The sequence below is a fragment of the Solea senegalensis genome, linkage group LG18, assembly GCF_019176455.1.
Source record: "Solea senegalensis isolate Sse05_10M linkage group LG18, IFAPA_SoseM_1, whole genome shotgun sequence".
Taxonomy (NCBI): domain Eukaryota; kingdom Metazoa; phylum Chordata; class Actinopteri; order Pleuronectiformes; family Soleidae; genus Solea; species Solea senegalensis.
The window spans coordinates 19364507-19384454 of record NC_058041.1 but is presented as its reverse complement, the minus strand read 5'-3'; the positions used below and the strand labels follow the sequence as shown (position 1 = coordinate 19384454).

Below are 19948 nucleotides of genomic sequence, written 5' to 3'. Positions count from 1 at the left end.
CTACAACGCACTTCCTTTCCTGACGCAAGTACCCGGCAAGGCTGTAGCACGCCTTTTATTTTGTGGCCGTTGTGCAGCAAAACTGGATTTTACAACGACTCCGAGCAGACAGACACACGACAGGGTAACTTTCACACGGTCCTAGGTGAGTCTGCGTCGTTGTTGTACTGAATTATGTGAAAAGTATTTCTTGTAAATTAGTGTTTTTGTCGGTTACGCACGTGAAGAGGCCTGGTGGACTCTGAGTTAGCTTAGCAACAACGTGTCCTGCCTGTTTTATGATATTAATTCAAGTCGGTGGTTGGTTGCCAGTCAGCAGACCGTGACATGCACCAATGTTATGTAGATTCTAAAAGGTACTGTTGAAACAAAGTACTTTAAATTGCCAATAAGATTTCAGGAGCTAACCCATCTGTCAGAGCTTGCTAACAGTGTGAGCTAGTGGCGGGTGTCGTATATATTAGCACGCTGAGACCGAGGATGCTGATATTACCGGCGACAGAAAGTTAACCTTTTGAAGTGACTAATGTTTTTATATAACGAATGTCAAACTATTTCGGTTATGTGTTCAAAGCGTGTTCACCTTCGCACAGTGAAGTACTAGTATCGTAGCAGCATAGCATGCACGGTATGTGCATGCTATGTGCTTTGCGTATAAGGGTTAGGGTTATAATCTTAATATAATCTTAATCCCCTTATAATCTTAGCTTTGCGGTATGTGCAAAGCTAAGATTTTCTAATGTGTTTATGAATTGACCACTTCTCGTCTGTTAAGAACTATTTTCTTTCAGACTTGTATTTGTTGTACTTTATCTTCTGCCAGCTACATTGTTTTGTGTTGACATGGAATCCTCAGTGATTGGTAAAGCGATTAATACAATTTAACGTGGCGTTTCTATTAATCCACCCATTGTCAAAATTAATCACACTAAAGTATTATTACGTTGCAGGATTTTGTATGACGTCATATTTAATTGTGCGAGGTAATGTGTTTTTCCCTTAAATATGAGTTGCAATGTTGATGTCAGTGCATTACACTGAGAACAAATGCAGGAGGGGAGAAGGATACAGCTCCACTGAAGTTCATCACTGTTTATAATATTGCAGTAATTTCACAGCGTATGCAACACAGATGTATCATATCACATGATATTATGTGCATCTCTACATATGATTTTAATGCAATTACCAGTGGTGTCAAACACTATAAACCAGTTGTAATTAATATGGAAAGTAGCAATTCACCTACTTTACTGGAAGTCTCTCACATTTATATGAGAGAATAATCTATTCTTTTGAATAATAAAGTTGTGTTCCATGTGGTTAGTTATAAGAGTCAAAATAGTTTGTGCATGCTTGATTAAGTGTACTTGTTTGGTATATGGTGAGTGTTTTTTCTTTTCTTAAAAACATCCCATTTTCTGTCTTTACAGCTTGACAAATTAGTTCAACCATGTCCCGTTTCTTTGCCACCGGGTCTGACAGTGAGTCAGAGGAGTCCTCGTCTGCCGACGAGATCACCCCTAAAGCATCCGGGGCAACATTCAAGCAGTCAGTGCAACTGTATCTAAATCCCATCAACATGACTAACTGTACGTTTGAGTGAGGTCTCACACACATGTATTGTCTTCACAGGTCGTTGCTTCTTAGTGATGATGAGGAGGACACTAAGAGAGTGGTGCGCAGTGCCAAAGACAAGAGGTCGGTGTCATGCAGCAAGCCTTTAAAAACAAGACTTTACAGATGTTGTCAGATTTTGCATTTGAATGCATTCATTTTTCATTTGCAGATTTGAGGAGTTGACTAACCTCATTAAAACCATCCGCAATGCCATGAAGATCCGTGACATGGCTAAATGTCTGGAGGAGTTTGAGCAGTTATGTCGAGCCTTCATTAAAAGCAAGAACATCGTGGACAAAGAAGGTGTTCCTCCTTTCTACATCCGGCTTCTGGCTGACCTGGAGGACTATCTGAACCAGGTCAGTGCCTCAAGCCATAATTATCAAGACTACTTTACTAAATGTTAGGGGTGTAGCGGTACCTCGGCACGTATGAAATACAATTTTTGAAATGTGTTTGCGGCAACGACCGTACTGTAGCAGAAATACATGCATGTTTCGTCGCATGGCGGCTCCGCTCTGCTGTTGCTGTGCAATATGCAACGAGGCCGGACAGCAGGAGCGTTAAGTGGAATCTTGGGGTAACGTTGGCACAGATGGAGAGTGCACGTGAGAAGCCGGCGCATGAGGAGCTCCTTCAGCTTTACTGTTGGGAAAACGTTGGTTTCCCAGTAAATTGCAACAGCTGGGTGGAAAATCAAATGATTTTCTTTAGATATGGTAATGCTTCCCCTAGGGACTAGTAGGGATGTATGTCGTTATTATTATAATATTATCAATACAAATACTCAGCAATTCTGATGTTAAAAGATCCAACCTTTTTTTTTATCATCACAAGGTAATAATAAAGTAGCGCTGCAACTAACAATTATTTTCATAATCGATGAATCTGTCGATTATTTTCTCGATTAATCTTTTGGTCCATAAATTATCAGAAAACCTTAAATGTCGATCGTCAAACCTGGAAATGATGATGTTCTCAAATGCCTTTTTTTGTCCACAAACCAAAATGATTCACTTTTAATGATTTCATTGTTATCCAGAGCAAAGAAATGAAGAAAATACTCACATTTAAGAAGCTAAAACAATCGCAAATCTTGTTTTAATCATGAAAAAAACGATTAATTGATTATAAAAATAGTTGTCGTTTAAATTAGTAATCGATTAATCGATGAATTGTTTCAGGTCTATAATAAAGATTGAACTGAAAAGAAGCTATGCAATTACAAATGCTTCTCGGAAGAAAAAAAGAAAACTAGGGAGATGACCAAAGCCCCTTCACGTTGAACCCAACAGACTGTGAGTACAGACAGACCCATGTTTCCATACCGGAAATGTACCGAACTGATGTCAAAGCTGAGGCACTGAACCGTGTCTCGAGCAAACCGCTACACCCCTGCTAACACTGTTATTAAACTTGGTTGTCATGTTGGTTTGCAGAAAAAGATGTGGGTGATATCCCTAGTTAGTTCAGTCTGCTGTGTTTAGTGTCCCATTAATATGATTTTCTTTCCAGCTCTGGGAGGACAAAGAGGGCAAGAAGAAGATGAACAAGAACAACGCAAAAGCCCTCAGTACACTGCGTCAGAAGATCCGCAAGTACAACAGAGATTATGAAACGGAAATAGCTGCATACAAGGAGGTAATTCAGAAGTATGGACTTAACCGGTCTTCATTGAAACTTAAAGGAATACTTCAGCGATTTGCGTTTAGCTTTGTATACACTTGGTCCTGTTAGCATAACTGTTCACATTCTGGGAATGAGGTCCGGGCCCCCAACGAGGGTCTAAAAAAATGAAGATATTTCTCGACTCAGGGAAAACTGAGGTTGGGAATCACAATTTTTCAAAAATGCTACCCCTATTCTAGTAATACAAAGCTAAATGCAAATCGGTGAAATATCACTTTAACCGGTCATGTCATCTGATGTCTCGCACTGGGCAGGGCTGATTAATCGTGTTTTCAATGTTGAATTAAAAATCCTGCTGTCTTTTCTGTGTCTATTAGAACCCACAAGAGTCTGCAGATGAAGAGGAGGAGAAGGAGCCAGAGGAATCTGGTAAGTTTCAGAGAACTTTATAAAACTAGCCATCTTAACAGGGTGGAACATTTGAAGCATGTTTACATCTTTGATCAATGTTTTCCAAACCTCAAAATGATGTTCTCAAACATCATTCGGTTTTAGTGAGTTCTGTTATATGGAACAAAGAAACCAGAAAATGTTCACATTTAAGGAGCTGAAATATCAGAAATCTCATTATTTAACAAAAACAACAACACTCTATTTGGCAATTAATTTATCAATCAATAATCGATTCAACCGTTAAAACCAGCCCCATAATGTATGTAAACTGTCAGTCCTGCTGGACACCTAGTTGATTGGATAAAGTACAAATTTGCTGATTGTCCCTTGTTTACAGTTTTGTGAACAAGTTCCTACTTGAGAGTTGGAATAGCTTTACAAATCCTAGTTTTTGTTTGCTATCAATATTCCAGCTGAAATTTAAAGCATAATAATAATGATCTAAGTGCAAATATTGTGTCTTATTCATCATCATTTTCTTTCTAAGGCTCCTCCTCTGAAAGTGAGACAGAGGGAGGTGATGAAGGTGTATCAGCCAAGGCCTTTTTGAAGAAAAAGCCTGAGGCTGTTCCAGATGCCAGCAAGTTCCTCAAGTCTGCCAAGGGATCCGGGGTAAGAAGATGCAAGATACAAGAATCCCCTTCTGGGAAAAGGATGTCAAACCTGGTGCATGACAAACATGAACTCCAGTGTGAGGAGACGCCTGAGCAAATGTTTTTTTTCCTGACAGGATGAGTCGTCTTCCAGTGACGACGACGAGGACGATGAAGACTGGGGCTCAGACACCGTAGATAGTGGCAGTGAGAGCTCAGATGAAGGAGAGGGAAAGAGTTCCTCCCTGGCTTTGGTCTTCCTCAAGAAGTAAGTCTCATTTCTTAGTTTCAAAACTCAAAAACAGTCGATCCAGTGTTTATCGTCCAACTTTGCTTTTTCAAACCATCCATTACATTTCAAAAGATTAAGTAGGTGTGATGCATCGTGTCTTGTGAGAGAATTTCAAGTAATTACTTGACACTCTCACTCTTGTGTCGGTCCTCAGGACCCAGGAGAGTGAGAAGTCCACTGAAAAGAAGGTCAGCAAGAAGAAGAAGCTCAAGAAGAAGGAGCGGCTAGAGGAGGAAATTGAGGAAGAAGGAGAGGAGGTTGAGGGAGGCTGGGAGAAGGTGAAGGGAGGTGCCCCCATGGTCAAGGTAAAGAGACTGTGATACCTTTTAGACATTCTGTTACTGACACAAGAGTCTGCAACAGACTGCGCGCACGCAGAAATATTATTTGCTCGTGAGCATGTTTTACTGCTCTCATGACTTTTGACATAAATCTGAGGCCATACAATTGTTTATGGATGTTATTGGGTTATTGGAAATAATCTATGTGTATATAATTTTGTTTAATTCATCAGGAAAAGCCCAAGATGTTTGCCAAAGGCACAGAGATCAATGTACCAGTGGTGGTGAAGAAGCTGAATGAGATCCTGCAAGCAAGAGGCAAAAAGGGCACAGACAGGTAACATTTTACTGTAGGACACTTTAAGAAAGAGATTTTAGCCATTTTACAAAGGCTTTACCAAGTAAAACCTACATGTAGCTGCTTATGGTATCCAAAGAAAATGTCTTCTGCTTAATGTTGCTCTAAGAGAGCGTTTATGCAGCTCCCATGTTCCAGTGAGCTAACAATGAGAATGTTCTCTTTGGACTCTGGTGTGGCAGAGTGAGTAGCTTACAAACTTTAGTTTCCACTTGGAAAAAGACACTTTTAAACTAGAGATGAGACTGGAAACATGAGATGGCCTGTGGTGGCCACATTCTTAACCAGGTATAGATCCTTTGGTTAAAACATTTGTCCTTGTCCAAATAGCGATGGCACAGTGCTAGGGCTGGGTGATAATACGACAACAATATGTATCGCGATGGACACTTCCCCGATATCAGTAGAGCAAATGTTGGAACAAAAGTCACTGAACTTCGTTAGGGAAAAAAACAAAAAAAGTGCTAGAAAAGTAGATGAATCAGGTTTGGTTGCATGAACAGATTCACTCCCTCATAACCAAGTTGCTACCATGTTGCAGCTGAACAGTCACATCCTCTTCCTCACAACAACAGCACGTGAACATCGAGTGAACAGAGGCAAGAATAAGCGTGAACGCGAGGAGATCGTTGGTAAAAAAAACAAACAAAGGACACACTACCTCACCAGTATGGCAGTTCTTTGGTTACTTAGAGTCAGACCACAGTCACGACAATGTCGCCTGCAAATTAGCTTCTTACTTATGATCAACAAACTTATTCACTCACACCCCCTGGATTACACGCGCTGTACGGCACGGCAATCAACATCATCTGCTGCTGCAGACCGTATGATAAAACATCTAAATGTTACAAAGACATTACTATTTTCCTCTGTGCTTAAAATAAGTTTAGAATAAAAGTCATTTTTAATGGGTCATGTAAAATGTTCAATAATTACCTATCGATGAAAATCGCTGTTCCAAATTATTACCTAGCAACAGTTTCAAAACATTTTATAGGTTGTAAAGAACTAAAAATGGTCATTAGTTGAATTTGCAGCATTGGGAGGTCATATTTACTGAAATCAACACAGCAACATAGAAGCCCTTCACAATTCTTGCGTCCATTGATGTCCAGCATCAATATATTCTTCCACTCATTTTTCTACCCAGAACTTCTCTGGGAGAGCGCGGGTGTTTTGGTTTGAAGATCAACCTTAAGTTGAGTGCCTCAGTCAGGTTCCCAGCAACACAAAGAGGGCCTGTACAGAGAATTGACTGTCAGTGCCTTATGTGACCTAACTTCAAAAGCTTCAACTATCACTGTTTAAGTCATGAGGAAATTATAAAAACAATCATTTATTGTCCATCTCACAGGGCTGCCCAAATTGAACTGCTGCATGCACTGGCAGGCATATCTAATGAGCATAACCTGGGTCAAGGAATCCTGGTCAAGATTAAGTTCAACATCATTGCCTCCCTGTATGACTACAACCCCAACTTGGCAGCTTTCATGAAGGTATGTAACACGTATTTACTAAACGTTACAACCTGGAGAAAGATGAATCTGAAGGATTTTAGTTCAACAAAGAACCATTAAATATAGTTATATTTTTGCTCCATTTAAAGTCATGAATGCTTAAAGTTTTTTCTAATAAAACTCTTATCTTTAGGCTGATATGTGGAAAAAGTGTCTGGAATGTATTGACGAGCTGCTGGACATCCTCTTTGAGAACAACAACATCTTCATTGGAGAGAACATAGCCGAGGACAGTGAGACCCTAAGCATCTCTGACCAGGTATTTTCTTTTATGGTTCTTGATTTCATTGCTGATATTTTTACGGTGCAGCTTGTTGTGTTTGGTGAGAGGACCAAAGCTCAATCTCATTACAACATGCATCATCTCCAAGGACTTGGCATAGTAAGGCAAAGAAAGGCAAAGTTTTTCCTTGTGGAAGCTGCGTCATTTGTATATTTTACATGTGGATACATTCTGGATGGGTTAAATGCAGAGAAAGAATTTCCCTAAAAAGGATTAATTAAGTCCAGAGAAAACAAACAAAACAAAAACTGTTCAGCCACAGCCTGAGTTTTAATATTATTAGTGGTGCACACATAACATGTACAGCAGTGTTGGTGCATAGAAATACAGTTCATATATGTATTTGTTGTGCGTTTGCAGCCGTTCAGGGTGCGTGGCTGCGTCTTGACGCTGGTGGAAAGAATGGATGAAGAGTTTACCAAGATCATGCAGAACACCGATCCCCATTCTCAAGGTGAGTTATTCAATAAAACAGATGGAGTCTTGTCGGGCTGTGAAGTCCCGGTCGACTGGTTCCACTCACATTCTGATAAGTCCACTTTCTTCCGTGTTCATTTCATAACATTTCATTCTTTGGTTAATTTGATTTCATCTGGAGGAATGTACCAAGTGCTAATGGGGGTGTTTTCAGTGCAACAGCATGTGTTGTCATGTCAGAGCACACCCCCCTTGTTTTCAGTATTTTGGATTAGCCTAACCCACAAGAGGCAGATAGATTAAAGTATGTCGTGGTTTTATTTCACAGTCAGTCGTTCTCTAACATGTCACAGACGTCAGTGTGGCAGCATTTTACACAAACAGATGACGATAAAGTCGACACACACACTGAAACACGTCTCACATCACAGCTCATCTAAAATCATATCATATATAAAAATGCTAAGCTAACTTGTCTTCATTATGTTGCTCCGTTTGTTTTGAGTACATGATCATATCAGAATTGTTTTAGTCTAATAATCGTTGATTCGTTATACAACTGCAGACGCACTCGCCCACAACAAGCCAGCGATCTGTTTGTGTCTCAGCCGCGAAGCAGACTAGTCCATTTGAGTCGAAATTTCTGGGCTTCAGTCGACCAAGAATTTACCTGCTTGAGTGGTGAACAGTAGAAATGCCTTGGTAACACTTTTTTGTTTTTTTCTGTATCTTAAAATAAGTCCTCACAACTGACATGGTAACACGCTCACGTTTTTACAGCATGTCTAATGCACTCTAAAGCTCTTGTCTACTATCTCACATCCCAGGTAAAAGGAAATAATAGATTATTGGGTAACCATTTTGACATTTATTTATTTGCTCCCACTTTATAGAATATGTTGACAATCTGAAAGACGAGGGAAGAGTTTGTGGCATCATTGACCGGCTGCTAAACTATTTGGAGAACAAGGGCTCCACAGAGGAGATTTGCCGCATTTACCTGCGCAGGATCATGCACACCTACTACAAGTTTGACTACAAGGCCCACCGGCGCAGCCTCGGCCTCCAGGGAGAGACCAAGGTGAGACAATCACACATGTTGTAGCGAGATAAGAACATTTGTTTTGATTTGACATACATTTTAAAAATCGTCCAAATACAATGAGGTGATTAAGAGAAGGGCAGGAAGTGACATGTTTCTCTATGTAACGTGCTGTGTAGTCTGAGCAGGACCAAGAGGAGAGCGAGAGCGATGACAGCGCCATCATCATGGATCGCCTCTGCAAGTTCATTTACGCCAAGGATCGCACGGACCGTATCCGCACCTGCGCCATCCTCTGCCACATCTATCACCACGCTCTGCATTCGCGCTGGTACCAGGCCCGAGACCTGATGCTGATGAGCCACCTGCAGGACAACATTCAGCACGCCGACCCGCCCGTACAGGTCAGTGTGCAGACACAACGCTACACAAGAGAGTCAGGCCTCACTGTGACTGTAACTGACCACCTGTTTGTTTGTTTAGATCCTGTACAACAGAACCATGGTCCAACTGGGCATCTGTGCTTTCAGGCAGGGCATGATAAAAGACGCCCACAATGCTCTGTTGGACATCCAGTCTTCTGGCCGCGCCAAAGAGCTGCTCGGTCAGGGTTTGCTCATGAGGAACATGCAGGAGAGGAACGCTGAGCAGGAGAAGATTGAAAAGAGAAGACAGGTAAGTCTCTAAGAAGCAGGAAAGTTTTGAATCTTATTGAATAAATGAGTGCCTTAAGTTCTGATACTGGACCTCATCAAGAGTCTGTTTGGTTTAGTAATGATCATGTCACACACACACACACACACACACACACTGTGGTTCATATAGCCCAGTGTAACACGATGGTCATCACCCTCCTTGAACAGGTGCCGTTCCACATGCACATTAACCTGGAGCTGCTGGAGTGTGTGTACCTGGTTTCAGCCATGTTGCTGGAGATCCCGTACATGGCTGCCCATGAGTTTGACGCACGCCGCAGGATGATCAGCAAGCAGTTCCACCACCAGCTCAGGGTGGGAGAGAGACAGCCTCTACTGGGTATGTGACGTCTAACAGCCCTGTTACATTAGTCTCACACAGCACTGTTGACATTGTATCACTGTGTTAAATCCAGGGCCCCCAGAGAGCATGAGGGAGCATGTGGTAGCTGCCAGCAAGGCCATGAAGATGGGAGACTGGAGGACCTGTCACTCATTCATCATCAATGAGAAGATGAACTGTAAGGTGTGGGACCTGTTTCCTGAGACTCAGAGAGTGCGTGAGATGCTTGTCAGGTGAGAACAAACGTTCATGCTCTTTTATCTCATGTCTCATTCAGTGCGGTCATAATCCATGTTCATTTGAATACATGTTACAGGAAGATCCAGGAGGAGTCACTGAGGACTTACCTGTTCACGTACAGCAGCGTGTATGACTCCATCAGGTATGACTACCGAGTCACTTCAGCTCCACCCTTTTATTCTGTATCCACTGCACCAGAAGTAGAACCACACTTTAGTTTGTGTGGCTCCACCTGCTGGTGTGATTGCAAACCTGAGATACACTCAAAGTGACAAATGTGTGTCCTTATGTCCTTATGTCCTCCAGCATGCAGACTCTGTCTGAGATGTTTGAGTTGGAGATCCCCACAGTTCACAGCATCATCAGTAAGATGATCATCAATGAGGAGTTAATGGTGGGTGTCACAGTTTCAGGGCTCTCTAATTAATCCTAATCACAATCTGCAGTGTTTGTCTCGTCCAGTAAAAGAACTTGAAATGATCCTTGTGTTCTTCTAACAGGCTTCACTGGACCAGCCCACACAGACGGTGGTGATGCACCGCACGGAGCCCACCTCCCTGCAGAACATGGCCCTGCAGCTGGCCGAGAAACTGGGTAGCCTGGTGGAGAACAACGAGCGTGTGTTTGACCTCAAACAGGGCGTCTACGGAGGCTACTTCAACAGAGGTGACCTGAAGCCCCGTCACAGCCTAACTACACACCTGCACAGCTAACACAAGCTAAAGTCTTGTTGTACTTGTGTGTGTGTGTGTCGACCTGATACTGTTGACACCACTGTTAACTTCTGCATTTCAAAATTCAGCCCACAAGTCTGTTAAACTCTGTGTCCTTAAATGAAAGGCAGTAATGAGTGGAATCCAACACTAAGTCTGCATTTGCATAAGAGGGTTCATTAGTATGTTTATAAGTCACAGTGGTCACGGTTTGTTTGTGTTTGTGTTTGTGTTACAGATCAGAAAGGAGGTTACCAACAGAAGCAGTCGTACCAGAGAGGAGGTACGTCACGACGGTTTTGAAGAAGACTTTTTCATCGTTACATTTTAAACTAATGGAAACTCGACTTAAATCTTTGTTGTTCTTTTTCATGTTCACAGATCAGAAAGGTGGCTACCAGCAGAATAAGTCCGGCTACCAGAGAGGAGGCTACAGAAACCAGAACCAGGGCAATTACTGAAGGATGCTTTAATAAAGTGAATGAATAAAGAGTCAAGTGTCACTTTTCCTTTTTTCTCAGACTATGAGGCAGGATTTAAAGATACTGGAGTATTTTCTCCATATTAACACAGTATAGATGAAAAGAACTTGCTGGTGATGTGTGTTTGTTTAAACATTGTCTAACACTTTCACATTCTCTTGTTACTTTTTAACTGTGACTTAATTTAAGATGCATTTTGAAACGATGACAGGATGTACTGCTGCTCGTCAGCAGGATCACTCATTATCTACATGTATGGCTCAGTTGCTTGTTACACTTTATTGTCTTAATCTTAGTTGAAGTCATTCAAATCAATATTCCACCTGTTGCAGGTTTCATCTTTCTTTCATTGAACTACATTTTTCATCACTTAACAGTCTCATCTTCTCCATATAATCCTCATCAGGATTATAATCTGTGTGAGAATAAAGTGTGTCTCTTCAGTTCCTGTCTCATAAGGATTCCCTGCAGCTCGGTGCGATTCTCCTGAGTGTCCTCCACGGCTTCTGTACGGCGTAACCTTCCTCAGATGGAGAGACGAGAAGACACACAAGTGACAGAAGTGAATTGTGAGTTAAACGTAACAAAGTCATTGATTTAATAATAACGCAGTGAGAATATCACTGAATTCATTGATCCCTGCACCTGTGCCGATCATCACTGAGTGTGAGGGAGACGTGATCACACATGGCCAGCAGCTGACCCAAACACACACATCCTCCGTCTCTTTCTATCCTGAACATGACACACAGAAGTTACTTTGTTGAAAAAATTTCACTGCCCTCTGACTAGTGTAACATTTATTGAAAGATACATCAATATTCACTTTTCTTTCAGTCATTTGCTGTGCAAATAACATTTTTGCTTCAGCAATACAAATAACCTCGATATTGCTTCCTGAGAAAGGTCTCCATGTCTCTCATGCTGTCCTCTGACGACACACTCCATATATATGGCTCCAGACTGAGACATTATCCAAACCTTGTCACCAGTGTAGAGTTTGTTGTCACTAAAATGAGTCAGAGTTACAGCAACACCAAAAGTTCCACCTGCTAAACTTAAGTTAGGACCTTTCTCACGCCCCACGGTTTGAGAAAGGTGGCCTTAATATCAGACTCCACTGAACCATCTACTCCTTTAACACTGAGCAGTGATGACTTTATCAACGTCTTTGTGAATAAAATAACATCAATTAGAGAAAAAATGGATCATCTCCTCCCTCATATTGGGACTGACTCATCTTCTAGCACAAGAGCTTTAGAAGCACCAGGTGCACAGTTAGACAGTTTCTCCCCTATAGATCTCCCTGAGTTAACATCATTAGTTTCATCATCTAAGCCATCAACCTGTCAGTTAGATCCTATCCCCACCAAACTGTTTAAAGATGTGTTTCCTTTAATTAACAACTCTATATTAACTCAAATTAATCTATCCTTATTAACTGGATATGTGCCCCAAACGTTTAAAGTAGCAGTTATTAAACCCCTTCTAAAAAAAGCGACCCTTGACCCAGATATTTTAGCTAATTACCGACCGATATCTAATCTTCCCTTTGTCTCTAAAATCTTAGAAAAGGCAGTTGCTAATCAATGATGTGAATATTTGCACATTAATGGCCTGTTTGAAGATTTTCAGTCAGGTTTTAGATTAAACCATAGCACAGAAACAGCACTAGTTAAAGTTAGTAACTCAGATAATGGTCTAGTTTCTTTACTTGTCCTGTTAGATCTTAGTGCTGCATTTGACACCATTGATCATGATATTCCACTGCAGAGATTGGAGCAGACTCTTGGTATCACAGGTGCTGCCCTCTGCTGGTCTAAATCATACTTATCTGATAGATTCCAGTTTGTTCACGTTAATGATAAAGCCTCACTACAAACAAAAGTTAATTGTGGAGTTCCACAAGGCTCAGTGCTTGGGCCTATACTTTTTACCTTATATATGCTTCCTCTAGGGAACATTATTAGGAAGCACAACATACACTTTCATTGTTATGCAGATGACACACAGCTATATTTATCGATGAGGCCGGATGAAATAAATCAGGTTGTTCAACTCCAGGAATGTCTCAGAGACATTAAGTCCTGGATGACCTGTAACTTTCTACTTTTAAACTTTTATACTCGGCCCTAAACACCTCAGAGAAAAACTTTCTGCCCACATTGTCACTTTAGATGACATCACCCTGGCTTCCAGTTCCACTGTGAGGAACCTTGGAGTTACTTTTGACCAGGAAATGTCTTTTGATTCACACATAAAACTCATTTCCAGAACAGCCTTCTTCCACCTGCGGAACATTATGAAAATTAGAAACATTCTGTCTTTACAGGATGCTGAAAAACTAGTTCATGCTTTTGTTAATCTAGATTAGATTACTGTAACTCCTTATTAGCAGGATGTTCTAACAAGTCTGTTAGAATCCTTCAGTTAATTCAAAATGCTGCAGCATGAGTTCTGACAGGAACTAGAAAGAGAGACCATATAACTCCAGTGTTAGCTTCTCTACACTGGCTCCACCCACAGTTTAGAATTCAATTTAAAATCCTCCTCCTCACATACAAAGCACTTAATGGTCACGCCCCTTCATACCTGAAAGACCTAGTCTTACCTTATCACCCTAACAGACCACTTAGGTCACAAAATACAGGTTTACTTGTGGTTCCCAGAGTCTGTAAGAGTAGAATGGGAGGCAGAGCCTTTAGTTACCAGGCTCCTCCTCTCCTGTGGAACCAGCTTCCAATGACAGTTCAGGATGTATAGGTGTCAGTGAGGTAATCATCTGAAAGACGTGAAGAATGTAGATATTTGCCTTCAAGTAACACTGATGTGTTCCAAATCCAGGCGCTCTCTTTGTTATACTTCTTCAGCATCGCCATGGTGACAAGAGAGAGGGCGGGGTTCATGTAGGTATACGCTGCATCCACCAGGACTCGGACTTTGTTTACACTAGCCTAAAAAAGGGAGGTGACAAAATTATAACTCTTGGTTGGGTTTTTTTCATCAGTTTTTCCTGTAAAATTTCCCATCAGCCCTGTAGAACCTGATAATGTAATAACTTCCTGATAATGTAATAACTTTTCATGTGAACCAGGTGAAGAAACACAGCAGTTCGTATTAAACGACTGGAGACGACGAAGAACTTCCTTTGTGACTGATTTTGATTTGATTGTCGTTGTCTGAGTATTTCAGGAACATAACAAAGGCAGCAGGAAGTCAAAGAACACTGACCATAAAAGGAGCAGATATTGTTAGGCGTACCTAATAAAGTGAGGCATTTTTTTATTGTTCACACTGGAATGATAACAACTATTTACAGCTTTGGATCAACGTCGTGAGCGTGTATCAGCTCACACACACACACACACAGTACACTGAGCTGCAGTAACAACATCTTAAAACACTGGTCTTGTGCTCATGTCCAGGTAGGACCCCTGAGGGTGGGCGTGGCCGTGTTGTCTGTACAAATGCCTGAAGGGCATGGAGAGCGACGAGTGACCGGGGTCCTGACACAGTCGCAGAGGGTAGGACGGAAACGCTGGGTACAGTGATGGAGGAGGAGGAGGAGGAGTGGAGGAGGGGAGAGATGGATCCAGCTGAGGGAGAAGGGACGGGTGGTGCAGTACCATCTCCGGGCGATAGGGGGCAGGGGGGTTGAAGTGAGGCACGCTGCCTCTTTCAACTGAAGCGTATGTGGAGTTGGAGGAGGTGGGAAGGTTCTGAGGATGAGCTGGAGCAGAGGTGATGGACTGCTGGAAAGATGAGGGCACGGCCAAGCAGGAGGAGGAGGAGGGCTGGAAAGAAGGGTGAGGGAGGGAGGCTGAGGAGTGAGTGAAGGAGGAGGGAGGGAAGGCAGCATTGAAGGAGGAGGCTGAGGCCTGAAGGCTCAGATTTGGGAGGTGCAGGGAGGAGTGGACGGGGCCGGCGAAGTTCTGCATGTGTGGAGTGAAAGCGAAGGAGGTGGCAGCTCCATGAGCGGAGGACAGAGGAGGAGCTGCTGCCTGCGGCTGGTGGTGCAGAGGCGGAGTCACAGTCGGAGCAGGCTCAGGATTCACAGGCAGGAGGTTTGGATAAATGAACGCCGCACAACTCACACTCGCTGGAGGAAAGGAGGCGTCTGTGGGTGTGTGGGGCGCGATCATGTCTGGAAGCGTGTGATAGGCGTTGGCAGAGGGAGAGGAGGAGGAGGAGGACAGGAGTGGCTGTGGTGAGGAGGAGTTGGAAGGTGGTGGAGTGGGGAAGGTGAAAGTCGTCTGCTGCAGGGAGGGAGTGACGGAGGAGGAGGAGGAGAGGGTAGGTGACGAAGAGAGGACAGAGGGATAATCAAGAGTGGGGATGGACGTCTGAGGATCGGACGTGTCTGTGGGGTTGAAGGAGGAGGATGACTGAGGAGGAGGGGCTAAGCGGAAAGAGGAGGAGTCCACCTGAGCAGCGGGGAAATTAGCGGTGTATGCGCGTTCATCCATAGAGTCTGATCTGTGGAGGACAGACAATCATGAAAGTTACACAGAGACACAAGGACACAGGGACAGACAATCATGAAAGTTACACAGAGACACAAGGACACAGGGACAGACAATCATGAAAGTTACACAGAGACACACAGACACAGAGACACAGGGACACTATGTCCCTGTGTAAGCTATTTCTCTAAATGGACGTAGGTGTGGACACTGACCTCTGTTATCTACCAATGAGATTACAGCAGCATCACAGTGCAGTGTGTAAGAATGAGTGACATCTAACAGTATAATGTCTTTAGAAGTGTCTAAAATGCCTTGTTTTTTTTCTCGCGTCCGTGTCTCAGTATCTCACACTAACTTTAAATCAACCTCACAAATAACAGACCTTTTTGAAGTGAAATATTGCAATATTTTGTGTGGTGATATTATTTTGTAAAGTATAATTATTTTTATCTGATGTCACAAATAGACAGTTGTGGATTAGCATAAGCTGTGCTGATGTCAGCTGACACAGGCCAGGTATCCAGATAAATCATTCCACAAATACTCAATATCTTTGCAATATTATGAAACCAAACCAATCAAATATCCTGATAATATTGTATCGTGGTGTCTCGAGTGATTCATGCATCAAACACTCACCTCTCAATGACACTCCCTGCTGTCTCCATGGAGATGCCAGAGATGTCCGACATCTGTGAGGCCATGAAAGCCTGACCGAGGTCCAGCGGCGGCTCCGGCACAAGCGCGTCCGCGTACGAGGCGTCCTCGGCCCTGTAGCCACAGGAGGGGTCAGGCAGGGGAGGCAGGGGAGGCAGGGAGGACAGAGCCAGGGCCTGCAGGTCCACGCTGCCCTCAGTGGACTGGGACAAGAGCTCGGTCGTGTCACAGGGGTCACAGTTCACTGAAAGAGCCAGGTCACAGTGTGAAGATCAGGTTTGAGCTATGAGACAATATGAAAGACATTCTAATGATGGTGATATTATTGTCTACATGAGGACACATATACTATACTGTATTTATTTTATAATTGTTTTTAACATTTTATTGTCTCTATGATAGTCTGTTATTAATGTGCTTTTGTATGAACGGATGTAGATGGTCAGTACATTAACACCTGAAGATGCTACTACAGGAAATGAAACTAAATACAAACAAATCAAATATATACAGCTATATAACACTATATATAGATATATATAACACTATATAGATATATAACACTATATAGATATATAACACTATATATAGATATATAACACTATATATATATAGATATATAACACTATATAGATATAACACTATATATAGATATATAACCCTATATAGATATATAACACTATATATAGATATATAACACTATATAGATATAACACTATATATAACACTATATATATAACACTATATATAGATATATAACACTATATAACACTATATATAGATATATATAACACTATATAAATATATAACACTATATATAGATATATAACCCTATATATATAGATATATAACACTATATATAGATATATAACACTATATATAGATATATAACACTATATAGATATATAACACTATATATAGATATATATAACACTATACAGCGTTATAACACTATATACAGCTATATATAACACTATATAGATATATATAACACTATATAGATATATAACACTATATATAGATATATATAACACTATATAGATATATAACACTATATATAGATATATATAACACTATATATAGATATATATATAAAACACTATATATAGATATATATAACACTATATAAATATATAACACTATATATAGATATATATAACACTATACAGCTATATAACACTATATATATTGATATAACACTATATACAGCTATATATAACACTATATAGATATATATAGCACTATATATAGATATATATAACACTATATATAGATATATATAACACTATATAGATATATAACACTATATATAGATATATATAACACTATATAGATATATAACACTATATATAGATATATAACACTATACAGCTATATAACACTATATATATAGATATAACACTATATACAGCTATATATAACACTATATATAGATATATATAACACTTACCAATATCCAGTGTCTCTGTCAGGACGGACATTTTGCGCTTCTGTCTCGCGTCCCTTTGTCTGCAGAGACAAACAATAACAGTTTAGTTTGTCCACGTTCTATATGTGACAGTGTGTGTGTGTGTGTGTGTGTGTGTGTGTGTGTGTGTGTGTGTGTGTGTGTCTGTGTCTGTGTGTCTGTGTGTGTGTGTACTTTTTGCTGTTCATGCCGTCCTCTCTGAAGCCTTTTGCAAAGGGGTTGGCACTGATCTTCAGCTCTGTGATCTGGACACAACATAAAACAGTTAAATGAGGGGATGAGCTGATCCAGCACTCAACATCACCGATACTTAAAAAATACATATTTAAAAAAAAATGTACTTTAAAAAAAGATATATATAAAATATGTATATATATATATATATATATATATATATATATATATATATAAAAGAATATATATATATATATATATATATATATATATATATGTATATATATATATATATATATATACATATAATCCCTAATCTGTAAACATGAATGAAGTGCTTCATTAAACACAGGCTCTATAGAGAAACATAAGCTGCTGCTGTTCCGTGAGCTGCAGTGATCATGTCAGCTGTGTGGAGTGAGTTCAGGTCGATGTTTTAGATCAGGATTGTCAAACTCAAATGACCTGGGGGCCAATGAGCATCTAGTCTGGTCAAGCGGGGGCCGACATAGAGGAAAAAAAGTGGAAAAAACAACTACTTATAGCAAGTGGGCAATATAAGATATTCATTATGATATTAGACAGAATTGCAAAGTAAAAGTGTTTGTTTTGATATAAAATGATTCACAATAAAAACATTTTTATGATGAACAAAAACAGAGAATTAAATTTCATGTTAAGTGTAATACATTTAATAAAGCAATGATTACAACCCATTGTCTTATTACTATTATAAAAACATTGTCAGCAAATACATTTATTCTTGTATTCCATCACCTCGCACAGGGGTGGGTGGGCTGCATGTAATCGATTGGAGGGCCCCATGTGGCCCCCGGGCCACCAGTTTGACACATGAATAACTGTCAGCAGCACTTTCCTCTCATTATTAAACACTGGAAAGTGACGTTTGTGAACCGACTCACTGTCTTGCAAAGAAAATCCTTAAAGTCTGTTAAAGGAGCTGCAGGTCTGCATTGTGTCAACTCAGCATTAAAAACAGCAAAGCAGCAGAGTAGCACTGAGTGTGATGTGCATGGTGTCTTCAAACAAACGTGTCTTCTGTCACAAATACCTTGTTGTTCTGGTAGGCGGTGACGGTGATGAACTGGGTCTCAGGGAAAACAAAGGAGTGCTGCCCTCCTCCCCACCTCAGCACGTCTCTGGCTTCAATCACGTGTATTCTGGGCTGGTATCGATGCAGCGAGTGCAGGATGATCTGGAAGAAGAAGAAGAAGTTTCACACACGGACACGGTGACACAGTGTGTGTGCGTGTGCGTGTGCGTGTGTGTGTGCGTGTGCGTGTGCGTGTGCGTGCACCTACGTGTCCCTGTGAGTCCAGTGTGTTGTTGGTGAGCTTTGCGTGGTGGAAGGAGATGGTGCGACTCTGCCAGTGAGCGCCTGTGGCGGGGGAGTCTGGGTGGATGAACACGCGGTCGGGGAGACGAGCCTCTGCCTTTCCGACGGCCTGCCAGCCGCCGCCCTGGAAACGATAGCGGGAGTTGTCCACGGGGACGATGTCCAGCAGGAGGATGTAACGCAGAGATGGATTCAGGCTGGACAGCTTCAGCCTCAGCCCGGGAAACATGCGTCTGTCCAAGGAAAGGACACATTAAAGTGATGCTTCAGGTACGGTCTCAGGCCTAGAAGACTTTCTCCTGTGGGTTCACTCGTTCATCGTTAACTGCTTTATCCTCCATGTGAGGGTCACGGGGGTCAAACACACACATGTGCAGCCATTCACTCTCAAGTTAGTCTCAAATAAACCTCACTCCAAATGTTTTTGGACTGTGACAGGAACCTGGAGAACCTGGAGAGCCTGGAGAACCTGGAGAGCCTGGAGAAGAGCCACATACACACGAGAACACGACTCTACACAGGTCACAAACCCTGGGCTTTCTGGTCGTCAGTGTTAACATGAGGAGAGTTTGGTGTATGTAGCCAAAGCTATGCTAGTGTTAGCAATGCTAACTGGACTTTAAACTTGCTTACTCATACAGATCCACAGAATCTGTCTTCTGATTGGCCAAGAAGACTTTACAGTTAGGATTATGCTGCCCCCTGTTGACTTGGCAGTTAACAGTGTTGTATCTGATAAATATGATGAGAGGAAACACCTGCAAACATAGGTAACAACATGGCTGCTCGTGATAACACCAGCAAAAAGAGGCGGGTCACTACTCCTCAGGTGAATCAGCATTTTCTGAACGACTGACGACTCTCG

At 41.5% G+C, this 19948-nt stretch overlaps 2 protein-coding genes across 2 annotated transcripts in view; one reads left to right on the top strand and one right to left on the bottom strand.

The window, feature by feature from the left end:
- Positions 1-10971, top strand: eif3c (eukaryotic translation initiation factor 3, subunit C). Its single transcript, XM_044014338.1, has 23 exons — positions 1-145; positions 1434-1551; positions 1636-1701; positions 1790-1979; positions 3136-3261; positions 3627-3678; positions 4190-4314; positions 4433-4563; positions 4742-4892; positions 5102-5205; positions 6584-6725; positions 6880-7005; positions 7390-7483; positions 8340-8527; positions 8668-8892; positions 8972-9163; positions 9352-9523; positions 9600-9759; positions 9843-9908; positions 10073-10160; positions 10267-10432; positions 10718-10762; positions 10861-10971. Exons 2-23 carry the CDS (start codon positions 1454-1456, stop codon positions 10938-10940), a joined length of 2787 nt encoding a protein of 928 aa, XP_043870273.1. The 5' UTR covers positions 1-145; positions 1434-1453; the 3' UTR covers positions 10941-10971.
- A 3269-nt stretch (positions 10972-14240) lies between these two features.
- The window catches only part of tbx6 (T-box transcription factor 6), an 8490-nt gene continuing 2782 nt past the window's right edge, over positions 14241-19948 (bottom strand). Inside the window, exons 3-8 of the mRNA XM_044014386.1 lie at positions 19049-19316; positions 18799-18942; positions 17727-17797; positions 17535-17593; positions 16067-16328; positions 14241-15437 (exon numbers count right to left, since the gene is read on the bottom strand). Of these exons, the coding sequence (XP_043870321.1) occupies positions 14357-15437; positions 16067-16328; positions 17535-17593; positions 17727-17797; positions 18799-18942; positions 19049-19316 (1885 nt within the window). The 3' untranslated portion in view covers positions 14241-14356. The remainder of the gene's footprint in view (positions 15438-16066; positions 16329-17534; positions 17594-17726; positions 17798-18798; positions 18943-19048; positions 19317-19948) is intronic.